Source organism: Stenella coeruleoalba, assembly GCF_951394435.1.
Source record: "Stenella coeruleoalba genome assembly, chromosome: 6".
Lineage (NCBI taxonomy): Eukaryota > Metazoa > Chordata > Mammalia > Artiodactyla > Delphinidae > Stenella > Stenella coeruleoalba.
In genome coordinates this window covers 67,298,804-67,317,959 of record NC_137151.1, presented here as the reverse complement: position 1 = coordinate 67,317,959, position 19,156 = coordinate 67,298,804, and the positions used below count along the sequence as shown (strand labels likewise).

At 36.6% G+C, this 19,156-nt stretch overlaps 1 protein-coding gene across 3 annotated transcripts in view; it reads left to right on the top strand.

Annotated features, from left to right (window-relative positions):
- METTL8 (methyltransferase 8, tRNA N3-cytidine) overlaps positions 1-19,156 on the top strand; it is an 83,727-nt gene that overhangs the window by 47,743 nt on the left and 16,828 nt on the right. For all 3 annotated transcript variants that reach the window (XR_013828762.1, XM_079924486.1, XM_079924487.1), the window contains 3 exons: positions 5,307-5,398; positions 15,324-15,694; positions 17,066-17,115. Coding sequence is in view for 2 of the 3 variants with exons in the window: in XM_079924486.1 (XP_079780612.1) it covers positions 5,307-5,398; positions 15,324-15,694; positions 17,066-17,115 (513 nt within the window). In the remaining variant the exon portion in view is untranslated. The remainder of the gene's footprint in view (positions 1-5,306; positions 5,399-15,323; positions 15,695-17,065; positions 17,116-19,156) is intronic.

The window sequence follows — 19,156 nt, the reverse complement described above, 5'->3', positions numbered from 1 at the left end:
ATAAGCCTATTTCTAGGTACTCTGTCATGGCGCAAATCACAAATCCTATACAGCAGTTTTACGCCATAATTATGAATATTTTGTAGCTATGTAGAAGAGTGTGTGTGTGTGTGTGTGTGTGTGTGTGTGTGTGTGTGTGTGTATCCACAAATACAGGAAGGGAACTTGAAAAAATAAGAACTGTTAATTGATTAGGATATTTAAATGAAAGGTAAGACTTTTTCCTCTTTAAATTTTTCTATTAATATAATTGTAACTATGTAATAAAATGACTTTGTTATGGAATTAAAGATTACTGAAATAGTTTTAAGGTGAAACTAATAAACTTTATTTTTACCTAACAATATTTTATTTTTAATTCACTAGGCACCTGATACATTTGTTAAATTTGTCTTTAAATTTTCTTCTATAATGACACTTTTTCATACACAGTAAATGACCAAGACAGAAAAACATTTTATCTGCGTAGCTTACACTGGGTACTTTGGTTTATATCTGATTGTTAAAAATTATAATAGGAAGTGACACCACATTCAGCAGTTTTCTATAAGTAGGAACCTCAGAAACATTAGTACCCAAGCTAAATGATTGGGGAGAGAGTGTGTGTGTTTTAACTTTTCAAAACCAAACCAAATGCATGATTATTTAGACTGTTATTGCCATCAACTTAAAGCTAAAGCAAGGAATCATCATTCAATTGCACTATACATATAGAAGGAATATGAAATCACACATACACGCACACATATGAACTGAAGTCATAGGACTCATGGCCACTCCAAAATTACGAATTAATTCTACTAGCCTTGGTGTAAAAATTTTTTTTTTTTTTAACATCTTTATTGGAGTATAATTGCTTTACAATGGTGTGTTAGTTTCTGCTTTATAACAAAGTGAATCAGTTATACATATACATATGTTCCCATATCTCTTCCCTCTTGCGTCTCCCTCCCTCCCACCCTCCCTATCCCACCCCTTTAGGTGGTCACAGAGCACCGAGTTGATCTCCCTGTGCTATGCGGCTGCTTCCCGCTAGCTATCTATTTTATGTTTGGTAGTGTATATATGTCCATGCCACTCTCTCACTTTGTCACAGCTTACCCTTCCCCCTCCCCATATCCTCAAGTCCATTCTCTAGTAGGTCTGTGTCTTTATTACCGTCTTGCCCCTAGGTTCTTCATGACCTTTTTTTTTTTTTCTTAGATTCCATATATATGTGTTAGCATACGGTATTTGTTTTTCTCTTTCTGACTTACTTCACTCTGTATGACAGACTCTAGGTCCATCCACCTCACTACAAATAACTCAATTTCGTTTCTCTTTATGGCTGAGTAATATTCCATTGTATATATGTGCCACATCTTCTTTATCCATTCATCTGTCGATGGACACTTAGGTTGCTTCCATGTCCTGGCTATTGTAAATAGAGCTGCAATGAACATTTTGGTACATGACTCTTTTTGAATTATGGTTTTCTCAGGGTATATGCCCAGTAGTGGGATTGCTGTGTCGTATGGTAGTTCTATTTTTAGTTTTTTAAGGAAGCTCCATACTGTTCTCCATAGTGGCTGTATCAGTTTACATTCCCACCAACAATGCAAGAGGATTCCCTTTCCTCCACACCCTCTCCAGCATTTATTGTTTCTAGATTTTTTGATGATGGCCATTCTGACTGGTGTGAGATGATATCTCATTGTAGTTTTGATTTGCATTTCTCTAATGATTAATGATGTTGAGCATTCTTTCATGTGTTTGTTGGCAATCTGTATATCTTCTTTGGAGAAATGTCTGTTTAGGTCTTCTGCCCATTTTTGGATTCGGTTGTTTGTTTTTTTGATATTGAGCTGCATGAGCTGCTTGTAAATTTTGGAGATTAATCCTTTGTCAGTTGCTTCATTTGCAAATATTTTCTCCCATTCTGAGGGTTGTCTTTTGGTCTCGTTTATGGTTTCCTTTGCTGTGCAAAAGCTTTTAAGTTTCATTAGGTCCCATTTGTTTATTTTTGTTTTTATTTCCATTTCTCTAGGAGGTGGGTCAAAAAGGATCTTGCTGTGATTTATGTCATAGAGTGTTCTTCCTATGTTTTCCTTTAAGAGTTTGATGGTGTCTGGCCTTACATTTAGGTCTTTAATCCATTTTGAGTTTATTTTTGTGTATGGTGTTAGAGAGTGTTCTAATTTCATACTTTTACATGTACCTGTCCAGTTTTACCAGCACCACTTATTGAAGAGGCTGTCTTTTCTCCAGTGTATATTCTTGCCTCCTTTATCAAAGGTAAGGTGACCATATGTGCGTGGGTTTATCTCTGTACTTTCTATCCTGTTCCATTGATCTATATTTCTGTTTTTATGCTTGTACCATACTGTCTTGATTACTGTAGCTTTGTAGTATACTAAAAATCCTATCTTTTATTTTTAAGATTTCTTTTTCTCAAATTCAAGTTTTCAGGAAAAATATTCAGCATATTTTATATTTTCTTCTCAATTGTCTTTTTTTTTTTTTTTTTTTTCTGTGGTACGCGGGCCTCTCACTGTTGTGGCCTCTCCTGTTGCAGAGCACAGGCTCCAGACGCGCAGGCTCAGTGGCCATGGCTCCACAGCATGTGGGATCTTCCCGGACCGGGGCACGAACCTGCGTCCCCTGCATCAGCAGGTGGACTCTCAACCACTGCACCAGCAGGGAAGCCCTCAATTCTCTTTTTTTAAGAAAACATATATTCTTTTTTATTACAAAGATTGCTGGGTTTTCCCCCAAGAAGGATAGCATAAAGTTTTAATGACCATTGTTATACGTCTTAAACATGCAGTATAGTTTTTTTATAAATATGGTTTTTAAAAGGATTATCTCTAGTTGAAGCAGCTTTACAATATTAAGGAAATTTTAAGGCAGTTACTCTTTATTCCACTATTCTACTATAATTGTTTTTATTTCACCCAGTGTGTATATTATTTTATATAGTTGTGATTATAATACATATACAGTTTGGGGATCTGTTGTTTTAACCTCATGCTTTTTCATATATACTTTTCCATGTTGTTGCATAAACTTCATATCTATCATTTTAAATGTCTGTATAATATTCCTTTGAGTTACCATACTTTTTCTATTATCCTGTAAGTGAGGTTGTTTCCAGTTTTATGCTATTATATTTGGTATTCCAGTAAATACTGTTGTACAGATACTTCTCTGTACAGAACTTCTCTGGGTTTTTTTTAGTGGCTTCGTTACAATAAATTCCCAGAGTATAATTTGCAAGTCAAACAGTATGAACCATTTTCTTCCTTCAGTAGTGGTGGTGGTGGTGGTGGTGGTGGTGGTGGTGGTTGTGGTGGTTGTTAAATACCTGATTATTTTCAGTTTGTTTGTTAGTTGTCTCTATACTTAAATTCTATTGTAATTGTATTTGTTACTTATAAACCTTAATGATTCTTATTGCTGTCTGTTGGGTTTGGATGTACATGAATCAGACTCTTCTAATATAAGAACCTCCATAAAGCAGCTGGTCTGGAGGAAGTCCCCATAAATACAGTAGAAACATTTTATAGGTTTCTATGGGGATTCTATAACTATATAGTGGAAAATCTGTTCTCTTGGGGCTAAGGGTATAATATCCCCCTCACCTAGCAGTTAGGAAAATGAAGCAACGTAAAAAACAGTATAAGGAAGTTAGAGCAATTTAAGAAATAACTAAATCTATTAAATACTCAGGAAGAAGCAAGTTAAACTAACAGTTTAAAACAAATGCGTACGGGTGAAAACCATATACGCTCTCATCTCAGAGCTTGATTTTTTTACAGGGAAACGGACTGTTCTATTTTCCTTATTATATTTTTTAGAAATTCATAGATGAGAAACTTGTCCCCAGCCTTAGTAATACTATTTTTTCAATAAGTGATTTATTGCCTTTATCCATTTATTGCATTTAACATCATAACTGTCATATAATAATATTCTCTATATATTTATAGGTACAGAATATAAAATGTAGTTACCAGCTCCAAGTTATATATGCGATTGCTCACATATATTAAAATAAGTCAAAGCAAAAATTCGTTCTGATCTCATTCATTAAAGCAAGTGATAAAGCTGTTTAGTGATTATTTGGGTTGTAAATGATTGGGTTTTATTTGAAATAACAGTGGTTAAATTTTCATCTGTGAAACTCTGATTTTTACATTATCATATACTTTTCCTGGGAACTTCAGTATACCAGTTTTGATCCTTCTTAAATGTAATTTCTCACCTTTCAGTGGTGTATTTATAGCCAGGTCACTGGAATATACCCTCTCATATCTGATTGCATAAACATGACTTAAAATAGTACTGAGCTTATCATCATTCCACCCAAAGCAACTCCTTATTCTGTCACTGTTGCCCCCACTTTCATCAGTACTCAGTTTTAATACCTTGGAATCATTCCTGACTCTCATTCTTCTCCCTTCATTATCTAGTTAATCTCCAGATCATAACTATAGTTTTCTTTCATAGTGTCTCCCCCTCTACTCTGCCTTTCTGTTTCCCATTGCCACCACCTTAGTGCTGGATCTCATTACTCCTAGACTACTGCAACAGACTTGAATTTTGGGTATGTGATTTCTTTATTGTTAAGAAAAATGGTTTATTCCAGGAAACTACATCACCTACTTACAGTTTTACCTATTGCAAAAAAAGAAACATAGACTTTGTAAGAACAAAACAAAACAAAAATCACCTTTTTTTCTATAAAGATGTTGCTTCTATTCCAAGAAAGATATTTTGGTGGCAGGAAATAATATTCTCTCATATGGAGTAAATTCTGAAACTGAAAATACTTATAGAAAGTGCCAGGTCTTAGAAAGACGACCTTCTTATATGCTATATCAAGTAGTCTATCATTTAAACATAAATGAATCCATATACAGAAATTAAGGCAGCTAATAAGAATAGTGCAAAAGGAGTATGAAAAAACTATTAAAGAATTCCCTGTTCATAAATTAACAGAAAAGCAAATAAATTTAGCCTTAGAATGAAACACAGCAAACCATACCAGCGCCCAGATAAACATGCGCCATGGTGCTCCTGGGACACCACTTCAGCAGTTATCTCCAGAAGGTGGCTGGGGCTTGCAACACACCCAGAGTTAGAAGAACCGGAGGCGCTCCAGGGTTGCACCGGCGCTGTCACAAGGAACATCTGACACAATGTATTCATTTGCCTTGGAATTTGTTTGCCTTTGACTAACCTAGAATGAAAGAGGTATCCCTTGTCACTCTTTTTCTGCCTTCTTCAATTATAAAGCATGTTTTATAATCTTCATTTTTTGAAAGGGATCACATGCAGTGGTCAAAAGAAGAAGAAGAAGCAGCCAGAAAAAAAGTAGAAGAAAACTCAGCTGTGCGAGTCCTTCTGGAAGAGCAAGGTAAAGCAACTACGTGTTGTGTCTCCTGGAGCCTGGCTTTCCTGTGTGCCCTTCCACTGATTCAGTTCACACCTCAGTCTCTTTTCCTCCTAATTGTGCCACTACTTTAGAGAGTTCTTAGCTTCTACCTTTGCTAATCTACTTGTTCCTTTGGGAGAATTCCCAGTTATTCCAGTGTAGCGGAACCAAAGTTAAAGAAATAAATTATGTATTCACCCTATAAGTATAATCTCTTTCTATAGTCATATTATTGCTTTCTCTGGGAGATACATAAGGATGGCATTTCAAACAGGATATGAGAACATAATTTAAATTTTTTCCTTTAGTTATGCATCTTTTAGTATGCTGTTGTGCACTTGACCTAGGAATATTCAACAGATTCAAAAACTTTGAGCGAAGAAGGTAGAGTCATATCAAAATGTTTCTGGTCTTTTATTGAACATAAAGTTTCAGTAAGGATTTGAGGTACTTTTCTTGGAGGCCTTTGATATTTAGAGTTTAATTTAGGTAAGGCCTTGCCAACCTTAAAAATGGCTTCTAAAGTATTGGCCTATGCTACAATCACAAAACCAGAAAATAACAAGTGTGGGTGAAGATGCATAGAAATGAAGCCCTTATATGCCCTGTTAGAGTAATTATAAAATGGTACAACCTCTACTGAAAACAGTATGGAAGTTCCTCCAAAAATTAAAAATGGAACTACCATATCATCTAGCAGTCCCACCTCTGGATATATAGCCAGAAGAATTGAAAGGGTCTTGAAGAAATATTTTCACACCCATTTTCATAGCAACACAATTCACCATAGCAAAAGGTAGAAGCAACCCAAATGTCCAACAGATAAATTGATAAACAAAATGTGGTCTCTTCATATGGAATATTATTCAGCCATAAAAAGAAATGGAATCCCTGTCACATGCTATCATCTGGATGAACCTTGAGGACATTATGTTAAATGAAATAAGCCAGTCACAAAAAGACAAATACTATATGATTCCACTTATATGAGGTACCTAAAGTAGTCAGATTCATAGAAACAGAAATTAGAATGGTGGTTAGCAAGGGCTTAGGGGAGGGGGTGAAACACAGAGTTGTTGTTTAATGGGTATAGGGTTCCAGATTTGCAGGATGAAAAAGTTCTGGACATCTGTTTCACAACAATGTAAATATACTTAACACTACCGGGCTCTTCACATAAAAATGGTTAAGATGGTAAATGTTACGTGTTTTTTACCACAAATTTTTGTTTAAAAAGCACACTAAAAAAAATTTGGCCTCTGTCCTTCTCAGTGCATAGCTGGGAACCGACAGGCAGTTGGCCCAACACTTACACTCTCTAGAGAGAATTTTCCTACCTTTTTTCTTAAATGATTTCTCCTTTAAAACAGGTTGATTTTTTTTTCTTTAAAAAAAACAAAAACAGCTTATTGAAGTACCAGATACCCATAGAAATTAACACAATTCATAAATTTTCATAAAGTTTTCATAAAACTCAGTGAATTTTCCCAACACCCACTTTAAGAAACAGAATATTACCAGTAACCCAGAAACTTCCTCATGCCCTGTCCCAATTACTTTCCCAAACCCCTAAGACTCTACAAACAGCAACCACTATTCTGGCTTCTAATACCATAGGTTAGTTTTGCCAGAACAACTTGGTTCTGGTCATCATCATTTCTCAATCACTCATGTAGCACTGTCAGTGTACCTGTTAGATAGAATGAGAGGCAGTAAACTATGGCCAGGCGCCAAATCCAGCCCACTGTCTATTTTTATAAAGAAAGATTTATTGGAACTCATTTGTTAACATTGTCCATGGCTGCTTTTGAGCTACATCTACAAAGTTGAGTAGTTGCAACAGGGACCTTATGTAGTCCACACAGACTACGTACCGTCTGGCCGTTTACAGAAGAAGTTTGCCAACCCCTGAGATAGAATTTTGTTTCCAGATTGATCAGCTGTCCTGAAACTCCCCAGAGAAAGATGTTTGCATTCCTCTGTGCAAGCCAAGCGTAGTGAAAAGCACTAATCCCGCTGGTAGTTAGCTATTGTTGTGACTTTAGTCTACACTTGAGGCTAAAGTTTGAAGCAAAGGTAGCTGTTGAAACTTAAGCTAATGCGACAGCCCTCATGAGCTGCCCTTTGCCAGTGAAGGGGGCAGTGTGGCCCTGTCTTATCCTCTGGCATCATTTGTTATCCCTCAGAGCTAGTTTTCCTTCCTTACTGTAAGCATGAATATGTCCTGGAGGATAGACAAGAAAGAAGAGCACCTGATCCACAGTAGAACCATTCTATTTTTATGAACTCCAGCCATGCAGTCCCAGAGTGGGATGTGGCCAGGGAGTGTTGGGGCTGGATTTTAGAGTGCATACTGGTGGCAGTTCTGCTCACAGATCAGCCCGTACTGCATTCCTTTGCAGGAACTCTGTCACACTGTTTCTGAGGAAGTATAATTTTGCTTCTTTGCCAGCAGCTGCACAGGCATATTTTCCACATTACTCAAGCTTCTGCTAGTGGCCACCTGGATGTGACAGAGAGAGTCAAGCCTAAACAGAATTAAAAGATATCAGTCATCTTAATTCTTTTCCAGGAAGTTAAAAATTATCCACAGTATATTTCCTGAGAATACGAAAAACCAAGGATTTTTTTTTTCATGCTCTTTTGAGTATTTCTGTTTAGAACATAAATAGATGAGCAGTGCTGATAATGTTCCCTTAAAGGGCTCTGTACGTGGCTGCCTATTTTGGCCTATTTATGTTAACAATGAACTTGAGTGAAGCTAATGAGAAGGTTATTTTCAGGCCTTGGAAACCACAGTAAAGGAAAATGACAGTTCCCACAGAACCATAATGTGACTGAAATAGAAAGGTGGTGACTGGCCTTCCTCTATAGAAGCAGGAAAAGCAGACTGGAGAGGGCTGATGATACTGCTTTGAAGCATTTGGTTTGCTTATTAGCATGTGCAGTCTGTTTCTGAGCAAGTTTTCTGGCCGCCGTGGAGACACAAAAGAGTTCATTTTAAAATGACTCAAAGTGATCAAGGCTTCTGCTGGGTCCCCTCTGCGTCCTCCCTTCCTACCTCCCCCCACCCCCCCATAACACCACTCAGTGCAGTGGACTTCACACATGTCAGAGAACTGCTACAAGGAGAGGAACACACACATTGAGGGTGACCCTTACATCACACTTAAGCAAGGTTGCACAGAGCAGCAGTTGAGGGTGGCAAAGAAAGAAAACTTCTGTCCTGAGGAACTATATTGAGTGATGGGACATTACAGTGAGAGTAAATACCTACCCAGCCACCCAGTCCAGTCTCCACCAGGAATCATCGACCTGCTAGTCTGCAGCAGCCTAGGTGAGGCTTCTAATTGGATATCTAATGTCTCTGATGAATGTGGGTCAAGGTGAATAGATCCGTTTAAAAGCTCTATTCCCAAATGTTTTGAAAACCCAAAGGAAGCTGTGACCCGGTTCTTCTCCCACTGCCCCTGTTAATCACCATCTCTTCTTATCCAGGAGGGTCCTAAGTCTTTGAAAGAGCCAGTTTTCTCCCATCATAAAGTATTCCATTTGCAGAATAGTATACGGCATGAGCACTGTCTACTGATTTTATCTTACTTATTTTAATGCCACTGGGAGGAAATACTGGTTGTTCTCCCATGCTGGCCAACTCTCTGGCAAGTTTCTTTTGGTCTCTGTGTGTCAGTCTCTCCTGTCACTCCCATTTCCCATTTGTCACCTATTGTCTCAGCCTTTGGTGAGAACTGAAGTCCGGAAACACCCCCACAATTCTGAAAATAAGAATTTATACATCACAAATAAGACAGTCTTTTGCTGTACAGTGGTTGACATATTCATTCCTGTGATTAAAATGTAAAGCATCCGGCCTCTCATTAGCATTATTTCTTTCAATTAGATGCCCAGATTAATGATTTTTTTTTTTTTTGCGGTACGCGGGCCTCTCACTGTTGTGGCGTCTCCCGTTGCGGAGCGCAGGCTCCGGACGCGCAGGCTCAGCGGCCATGGCTCACGGGCCCAGCCGCTCCGCGGCATGTGGGATCTTCCCGGACCGGGGCACGAACCTGTGTCCCCTGCATCGGCAGGCAGACTCTCAACCACTGCGCCACCAGGGAAGCCCAGATTAATGATTTTTAATTCCACATTTCCTTTTGGTAATTTATTTATTTATTTTTTGCGGTACCGGGCCTCTCACCGCTGCGGCCCCTCCCCCCTCAGAGCACAGGCTCTGGACGCGCAGGCTCAGCGGCCATGGCTCACGGGCCCAGCCGCTCCGTGGCACGTGGGATCCTCCTGGACCGGGGCACGAACCCGTGTACCCTGCATTGGCAGGCAGACTCTCAACCACTGCACCACCAGGGAAGCCCTGGTAATTTATTTTAAATTTTATAATAGCTCAGATTTCTTTTTAAAGCAGGTTAATTCAGAGAAATGAGAAAGATACATTTGGCAGTTTTTGAGTTAACATGATTATAATTTCCTGAAAACATCTCTAGTGTGTTATATCTCAGCTGGTAATTTAGCAAATGTAATGGGTTTTTAAAAGTTAATAACAAATGCAGCTGCTATTTTTACTTTAAAATACCATTGTAAATAACTGTCTACCTAGGATGAGTTATCTATGTCGAGGAAAATAGTAAGAGAATTCCACTATACCTTCCTTTGTGAATACCTTACCACTTGAGAGTGTCCTATGTGAGAAAAAAAAATAGAGTAGCTAAAAGTTTTGTGTGCTGATAAATTTAGGATACTTGTTTGTAGGTCAGCTTTGGTTGTTAATTTCATACAGTGCTCTTAGAAGTATACTTTAAATTTCATAACTTTAAGAGTTTTCCTTTATTAGACAATTAACTTTATCAGTGACATGTGGAAATTTCCAACTTCGAGAGCTCAGGTGTTCGTGTAATTGCTGTGCAAAAATAGCTTTAAATTGCCTTTTGTATAGGGAGGGTGGGAGGGAGGGAGACGCAAGAGGGAAGAGATATGGGAACATATGTGTATGTATAACTGATTCACTTTGTTATAAAGCAGAAACTAACACACCATTGTAAAGCAATTATACTCCAATAAAGATGTTAAAAAATAAAATAAATAAAATTTAAAAAAATAAATTGCCTTTTGTTACATTGCAACTTAGAATAAATTTTCATAATATATATTAATCATATCGTATATGTCAGATACATATAAATGGTTTAATTCAATTTCTTAGTTGTTATATTCAGTGTGATTCAGGGTGAATTCTGAATATTTAAGTATGGTTAGTGTGTCATAGTCCTTCTTCCCCTCAGCAGTATTGAATTTAATAAATGAATAATTGAGAAGTTGCTTCATCTGGCTGTGGTTAAACAGATCACTACATCCCTTTTACGGCCGTTGGCAGAGAGCAATTAACTCTGAATTGGCAGCCTTGGAGAGTAAAGGGAAAATTTTCTCCTCCAAGAAAAATTGATCATTAATATACCTGTTTAGAAAATCAGTTGGACAAGATGAAGACAGGGCAGATTTCTCTACACTATATTCTTTTATCATTATTGGCCTGAACTTGAGTTGAGTGAACAGCAGGATTAAGCTAAATTTTTCACTCATGGTCAGAAAAGTTGCTCTTCCAATTCCCCTGTTATCACAGATACTCTTGCAGTTCAGGAAATTAAATTATATGCTGGAGGTGTTTCCTTGTCTCATAGCCATAATTATGAGTTTGACTGAGCTTCCGTGGGGTCTCAGAGGCTGTTATACATTACTGGGAACTGTGGAGTTGCCAGCATTGATTGAAGGTACTGCTAAAAGCACAACTTTAAAAAGCAAAAAAAAAAGTTCCAGCTCATTAGCCTTTATCCCAGACTATCCTGTTTTGTTTCTGTTCTGTTGCTGTCCCACAAACCCATCTATTCTCATAGAGCATTTTATGTTCCTGTTGCTCATCATAATTTCATCATACAACCTTGCATAGTTTATTTTTTATATAATTCAAATGGGGTTTAATTAAGTCTGTTTTTCTGATCTGTCTTTATGTAGGTTCACTTCAATCAGCATTATTTTTACTATTTGGTTATACTGATTATAAGGCATACTGAGGTTTTAATTTCAGCTTGATGCTTCATAATGAGAGGAAAGTACAAAATCAGAAAAACAGATTATTTTCAGAGATATTTTGGAGGGGGTTAATCTTGATTTTGTGTTAGGAAGGCAGTATGTATAATGATTGAGCATAAAGTCTGATAGAATTGGTTCAGGTCCTGGCTCTGCTGGGTGACTCTGGGCAAATTTTTTTATCCCCTCTGACCTTGAACTTCTTTGTCTGTAAATTGGAATAACATGTCTATCTGAGAGGTATTATTAGGATTAAATGGGAAAAAAATCCAAGTAACATTTGACATAGTGCCTGGCACAAAATAAACACTTAGTATGTACTATTGTGCTGCTGTTATTGGTACAATGATTTATGTGATGTTTGTTTTTTTCCTCCTAATTCCTGAGTGGGAAATACTTGAAAAAGGCTTGAAAGCGTATATATCAGCAGACCTTGACCATCATCTTTTAATAGTAATCAGATCCTTTTTAAAGATTGGATAAGCTAGGGTTGAATTTAGGTGCTTGATATATTTGGTACCTGCACCAGATTCTAGTCACCTCACTGCAAATTCATTTTCTTTATAAACTGTAGAAATTAAACAGTAGTACAGGCTCATATTTATGACAGCAATCTGATCCAAGATTTTGCAGTTTGTAGAACTGAATGTTTAATGTTCTCCATAAATTCATGGGATTTAATAGGAAAGTACATAGACTTTTTAGAGCTTAACCATAGAGATACTGTAATTCAGGGGTCCGGCCAGTGGCCTGTTAGGAACCAGGCCGCACAGCAGGAGGTGACCAGCAGGTGAGTGAGTGAAGCTTCATCTGCCGCTCCCCATCGCTCCCCATCGCTCGCATTACCTCCTGAACCATCACCCCCCCACCCCCCACATCCGTGGAAAAATTGTCTTCCACGAAACTGGTCCCTGGTGCCAAAAAGGTTGGGGGCTGCTGCTCTAATTCAACCCCTCATCAAATGAGGAAACTCTTTGGGCAAGTAGAATGAAGAATTCAACCAAGATTCCTTATCTTCATGTAAGATGTAGATAAAACTTTGCAAAAGAAAGAACTACCTAATAATCGTTAAATTGTTACCAGCACTCCAAATTTCCATCTGATGGTTATAAATGAATATAAAATAAATTTTAGAGTTGCAGTCAGTGTACAGACCATTCTGTGTGAATATCTTCTCTTAATATTATTATCCTTTAAATTTTAATTGCTACATAAGTTTACTCTGTTTTGACATGCATGGTTTGCTTGGTCATTCCTATGTTGCTGGCTGTTTGAGTTATTTCCACTTTTTCTTATTATAAATAGCACTGCTATGAACATCTTTTCTTTCAAGTTACTCCACTGCTGTCTATCTCTTCCCCTGCCAATTAATTCCGAGGGGGATATTCCCACAAATTAATCACTTATATTACATTCTAGTTACTTATAGTTAGGTTCAAACTCACTTCACAAGTAACTTGGTATTGGAAACTCAAATGCTAGAGATTTGACTAAATATAGGTCTTCTTAGGTGGGTCACCTTTTATTAAGCAGAAAAATCTTTTACCAGCATAGAGTGAGTTACAAAGAGAGTTCTTAAGGTAAAAGGAAGAAGAGAAGGTGCGAGAAGACCCTGGGGAAATTTGACGGTTTCCTAATTCCTCCTGAGTCTGATTTTCGGAATGTTGTTTTGTTTTCTTACACAGTATATCAGGTACACTCCAATTTCTAAAAGTAGAGATAGAACTATTTTAAAGATATACAGCATTTTTAGATTAGTGATAAATAGGCTTCCTCCCATTAGTGCAGATGAGAGCATGTTTTGGACTTCAACATCACATAATTCTTTTGTTACAGAGATCTACTTTCATTTCTCAGACCTTAAATACATATGGGAGTTTCTGTCTTTCTAGCAGTCCTGCTGCCAGATACAATTCAGCCCTGATGGGAAGGAAGTCTTGTGGCCAGATGGGTGGGGATCCATGGTACAAGGCCATAAAGATAAAAGTGGAAAGAAAAGAAAAAATATAAGGGCTTCAGGACAGGGTTCTGTAACAGAGACAAACCTGACTATAGGCAACTGCTTGTTCTGAGGGTAAGGGCTTCTTTAAAATTTTCAAAGAAATGAGTCTGTTGTTTTTAGTTTTAGTTTATTTTTGGAATAGATTATAATTTCACATGGATCAAAATTCAAATGAGAATTCTTCCTCAAACCCTGGTCCCCAGCCACTCAGTTCCACTCTTTAGAGGCAACCAGTACTACTAATTATGTGATTATCCTTCCAGAAGTATTCTGCCCATATAGCAGTAAATATGTGTATATACATACATGACTGTTTTTCTGTGTATGTACACACATGTATTTTTTTCTTCTTTTGTTTCTAATAAATAGTTGCATCCTATACTTATTGTTCTACATTTTGCTTTCTCACCTAACATTAAGTCTTGAAAATTATTCTATATTAATGGAAGGTTTTTTAAATTTTTTGAAGGCACTTTAGAAATGTCACGTGTCTACACTGGGCGAAAGTAGTTCCTAACCCAGGGATTAGGTCTGGTATGTAATAGTATCCAAGAAATGTTTCTTGAGTGAGTGATTGAGAAAGTGAGTGAATTAATGATTATACTAATTTAAGCTGCAGATAGAAAGAGGCAGAAAGCTAAGAATTGCCTGAAGGTCTGAGACTGTTGACCTAACCCTGATGCTGAGACCCAGGGTAATCGAAGGGATGACATCACAAAATGCGTATCTCTTTTTAAATTGTATCAGAAATTCTCTTTAAGGCTTCATATTAGGAGATGTCAATAAGAAGAGGTGCCTCTGGAGGTGGGTGAAGAATGGAGTTATGGGATGGCCCCTATACCCCAGGAGTCAGATCATACGGTCCTGCTTCTGCTGTGACCGGGCTCCAGGACCCATACAAGTGGGTTCATTTCTCTGTGTGTCCTTTCTTCAAACGTGAAACAAGGGGGTTGGAGTAGATTATTGCAATGGACCGTTCTAGCCCTAAGATTATGTCATTTATTATTCCACAATTTCCTGTTTGATTACCAGTTTGCACAGACATTTGTCGTGTAGAAGCTGCATTTACAGAGACATAAAAAATGAGGTATCATTTCTCTAAGATAATAAAGAGCCTTACAGGTTATTGGTAAAAATGTGATCATTAAGATTTCAAGATTAGACTGTAGAAAGCAGTATGCAATGATTATATTCCTCACAAAAATTTATTGGCTAAACTATTGAGACAGAAGCAGACTTACCAGGGTAAGCCCAAATAACCCACACATTGACACATTTTGTGAGGATTAATACTCTGTAGTTTTAACCTTTAAAAGGTTAAAAAAGGGCTTCCCTTATAGCAGAAACTAACACACCGTTGTAAAGCAATTATACTCCAATAAAGATGTTAAAAAAAAAAAAAAAGGGCTTCCCTGGTGGCTTAGTGGTTGAGAGTCCGCCTGCCGATGCAGGGGACACGGGTTCGTGCCCCAGTCCGGGAGGATCCCACATGCCACGGAGCGGCTGGGCCCATGAGCCATGGCCGCTGAGCCTGCGCGTCTGGAGCCTGTGCTCCGCAACGGGAGAGGCCACAGCAGTGAGAGGCCCGCCTACCGAAAAAAAAAAAAAAAAAAAGTTAAAAAAAAAATCAGATAAATAAAAATTATTATAATATTAAAGTTATTCAATAGTAAATATAATTGTTATAAGTGAATAGTATATGTAATATATTTAACAGTATTTAATTATTAAATATATTTAGTTATTAAAATAGTAACTAATGATAAATATAATTCATAGTAAAATAAATCCTTTTTCTTCTCTTTATTTTAGTGAAGTATGAGAGTGAAGCTAGTAAATATTGGGACACATTTTATAAGATACATAAGAATAAGTTTTTCAAAGATCGTAATTGGCTGTTGAGGGAATTTCCTGAAATTCTTCCAGTTGGTCAAAAAACTGAAGAGAAGGTAAAAGAATTATCATGGAATCATGTAAAAGTTCATGCTGCAAACTGTTTCTCAAGAATGCACTGCCCTACTATGCCTGAAGAAAAAAATCATGATAGAGAAATTTCTGGCTCATCAGATGGTCAAAACAAAGCAGGATCTGATTTTTCCAACCTAGACTCCAAAGAACACAGAAAAGGACCTCTGAAGACTGAATTGTTTCCTGGTAGCAACGCCACTTTCAGAATCCTAGAGGTATGGTACTGTAGGGGCAAAAATTTTTCAATGTACATTCCATATTACTTTAATAACGATCCAGATTTTTTAGGGGGGAAATGATCAAATCTAACTATTAAATAAGTGTTCATATACTTTTGTGCATAAAAATTATTTAAGGGACTCATATCTTTAATTAGTCAGGTTTTAAGTTTGTGATTTAAATTTTTTTTAATTTGTCTACTTTAATTTCTAACTTGAAGGAAGTTTTAAATACCAATAAAGTTTTGGCCTTAATTTCTATCTTTCTGTTATTACCCACTTTTAGGTGAAATAGAAATAAGTGAAGTATGTAATTTGCTATAATCTGGTGTAGACCTTGATTTTCTGTTTTAAAAAATAAACCTTTTCCTTCTGATTGTAAAGATAATATATACTGCTTACAGAGAATTTGCTAAAGAGAAAGAATAAAATAATCTACAGTCCCATAAACAAGGGATTTAATTTAACCACTATTAACATTTAACTGACTTTTTTCTCCTTTCGTTTATACTGTTTTGTATAGTTGAGCTATACTCTACCTGCATTTTGGGGTTTTGCTTTGTTTGTATTGAACATTATAACATAAACAGTTTTCCCTATCTTTAAAAATTCTCTATAAACATTTTCATGGCTGCAAAATACTATGTGGAATACTATGATTCTACTTACCTGTTTTCACTTGACTGGGCATTTAAATTGTTTTCAGGTTTTCAACAGCAAACCTCTTTGGTTATAGACTTTTCTGCATTTTCTTTTATTATTTGGGTTCAATTTACTAGTTCATAATTTATTTAAAAATTTTAGTACTGTTAAAATATATTGCCAAATTGCTTTCTAAGAAGTTGTACTAATACCAATTCACTGCAGTGTAGGTCTGTTTCATCACACCCTTACTGATTGGAATATTCTTATTTTAGTGCTTTCTGCTTTGTTAGACAAAAATTATACCTTATTTTAATTTGCATTCCTTTGATTGTTAAATAGGTCATATAGTTCTTTAAACGTTTAGAAGTCATTTGTACTTCTTTTGTGTTCTGTTTATTTCCTTTATTTATCAGATGCTTTTTAAAAAATGAGCTCTGCCCTTTATCATATTTAATGCAAATGTTTTTTTCACAGTATGTTTGTCACCTTTTAATTTGGTTTATTTTGGGTTTTGGTATGTAAAAATTTTAGATGTTTCCATAAGCCAGATTTCTCAGTGCATATTATTCTTGTGATTTACTTCATTGCTTTTGAGTTTAGAAAACTCTCCTATACCCAGAGATCCAGTAAATTTCTTTTAGTTTTTTTTTAATAAAAAAATCTGACATTGGTGAGGAAAATTTAACTTTATTTTCATAATATTTGTTTATTCTTTGATTTTAGGTTGGCTGTGGTGCTGGGAATAGTGTTTTTCCAATTCTGAACACTTTGCAGTGAGTTTTAGAGTTTTCTCCTACAAAATTCTACATACATATGGGAGGTTGAGAAATTCTGGGAAAAAGTTGTCATGTATATGCCAGTAGTGTTCTTGTTCCTGTATAAACAATGACTAAAGGAAATTTCAAAAGAAGTGTCTTGGCTGAGTGTCTAATTTCATGTGAACTGAGAATTACTCTGAAAATAATGTTTCACAGGCATGGGTTGTCCACCATGAGTTGAAGTAATTTTTTAAGCTTGTGTTAATGTGGATGAGGGAATAAGAAGAGAGTAAGAGGTTGGATCCTTCTGCTAAGCTGGGAATTGCTGAACTTTAGAGATTTATTTACCCCTCCAGGTTATTTAGGTGTCATTTTACACATAGAGAATAGAGTTTAAAGCTTACACAAAATAAAGTGTAAGCTTTAAACTCATTTTTTTGTCATCACTTCTGGAGCCACACCCAGTATAAAACCTTCTCAAATGACTGTATCTAGACTTGAAATTGTTTGGAGTTATAGCACCTAACCCTAAGATTCAAAAAGGCAGAAGTAGGGGATAGGAGCAAAGATGTTCTCCTGAGTTGCCCTTCCCGTTCACCACCTCACCTATGTGTTTTAGTAGGTGATGAAGAAGATACACCTTACAAAACTTTAACACCTTTTACCTATGGCTGGTCTGTCAAGTCCCTATTTTTTTTTAAGTTTACATGATAGCTTTCCCATTATTTTTCCATTATAAAATCAACATAAGCACATTTGTAGAACGTTCCCATTAGAGGAAAATGGGTTGGGGGGAATCACCCATTATTCCCACCACCATTAGCATAGCTGCTGACAGAATTTTTGTTATAATTCCTTTCAGTCTTTTCACTATGCCTATTTTTAAATTTAAGAAAGTTTTTTTTTTTAACTTTCCATTGTGAAAATGTAAAAGCATTCAGAAAAACTGAGTAATACAGTGTATTCTCATACACCCACCACCTTGTTTCAACAGTTATTAACATAAGGCCAACATCATGACACTTTAAGTACTTATGATGGATCTCCAAAAAGCAGGACATACTTCATTACTATTATAAACCTAACATAATAAAAATTAAGTAATTCCCTAATATCATCAAATTACCAGTTAAAGTGTCCAGCCAGAAGTGGTGCTGGCCAATTTGCAGTTCTGAATGGTCTTCCTCTTTCGGGACTTATTTTCTTTGTTTTCCCTTTTCCAATTTCTGGGCCAAAATTTCCTGTACTTTTATACCACGTAGCCAGATTCCTTCACCCCCGTGATCTCTGAACTTGTAATACACATAAATCTACTACACTGGCAGTTGATTGTGTGTTACTTTATGACTTACCTCAAGTTATTATTTAGCATATCGTTTCTCTATGTCTTATTTCTTCAACTACTATTCATATATTCCTTGAGGTAAAGAGCATATTTTACTCTAATCTGATTTTTCAGGTAGCCTAACAATACAATATAGATAGAGCTTGGTACACACTGACTGATTAATACCTCTGGCTCCCCACTTGTTAGTTGTATTTTTCCCTCTTCTACTTCTCCCTCCAACTAATAATTGCAAGCTCTTGCCTCTCACCCCCTGACTCTTTCTTTGTGGATATGTCTTTTTGGTTTTTTTTTTTGCCTCATATTCATATTTTAGAAATCACTGTAGCTCAATAACCTGAGATAATTAATTCATCTTTAAAAGGCAACCAGTGATTAGCCTTCCAAAGGGAGGATTAGACTTTTTTTTTCCCACCACAGAAATTGTGTTTTATTACTTTTGGAGAGTATAAGATTAATGTTTTACATTTTTAGAATATTTTACCATAATTAGACCTCTGGAATTGAGAGGTCATATCATTCTCCAAGGATCATTTAATTCTTAAACCCCTTGCCAAGAGAGTGCTTGGTGGTGTGGTGGTAGTGGTGATATTTACACCTGTTTGCTGGGAGAAGGGCCAAGGCAGTCAGCCGATTTTACTGAAAAGCTCTGGAAAGTCATTGGGTGATCACAAGACCAACTTGGGTTGCTGATGCAGTGGGAATTCAGTT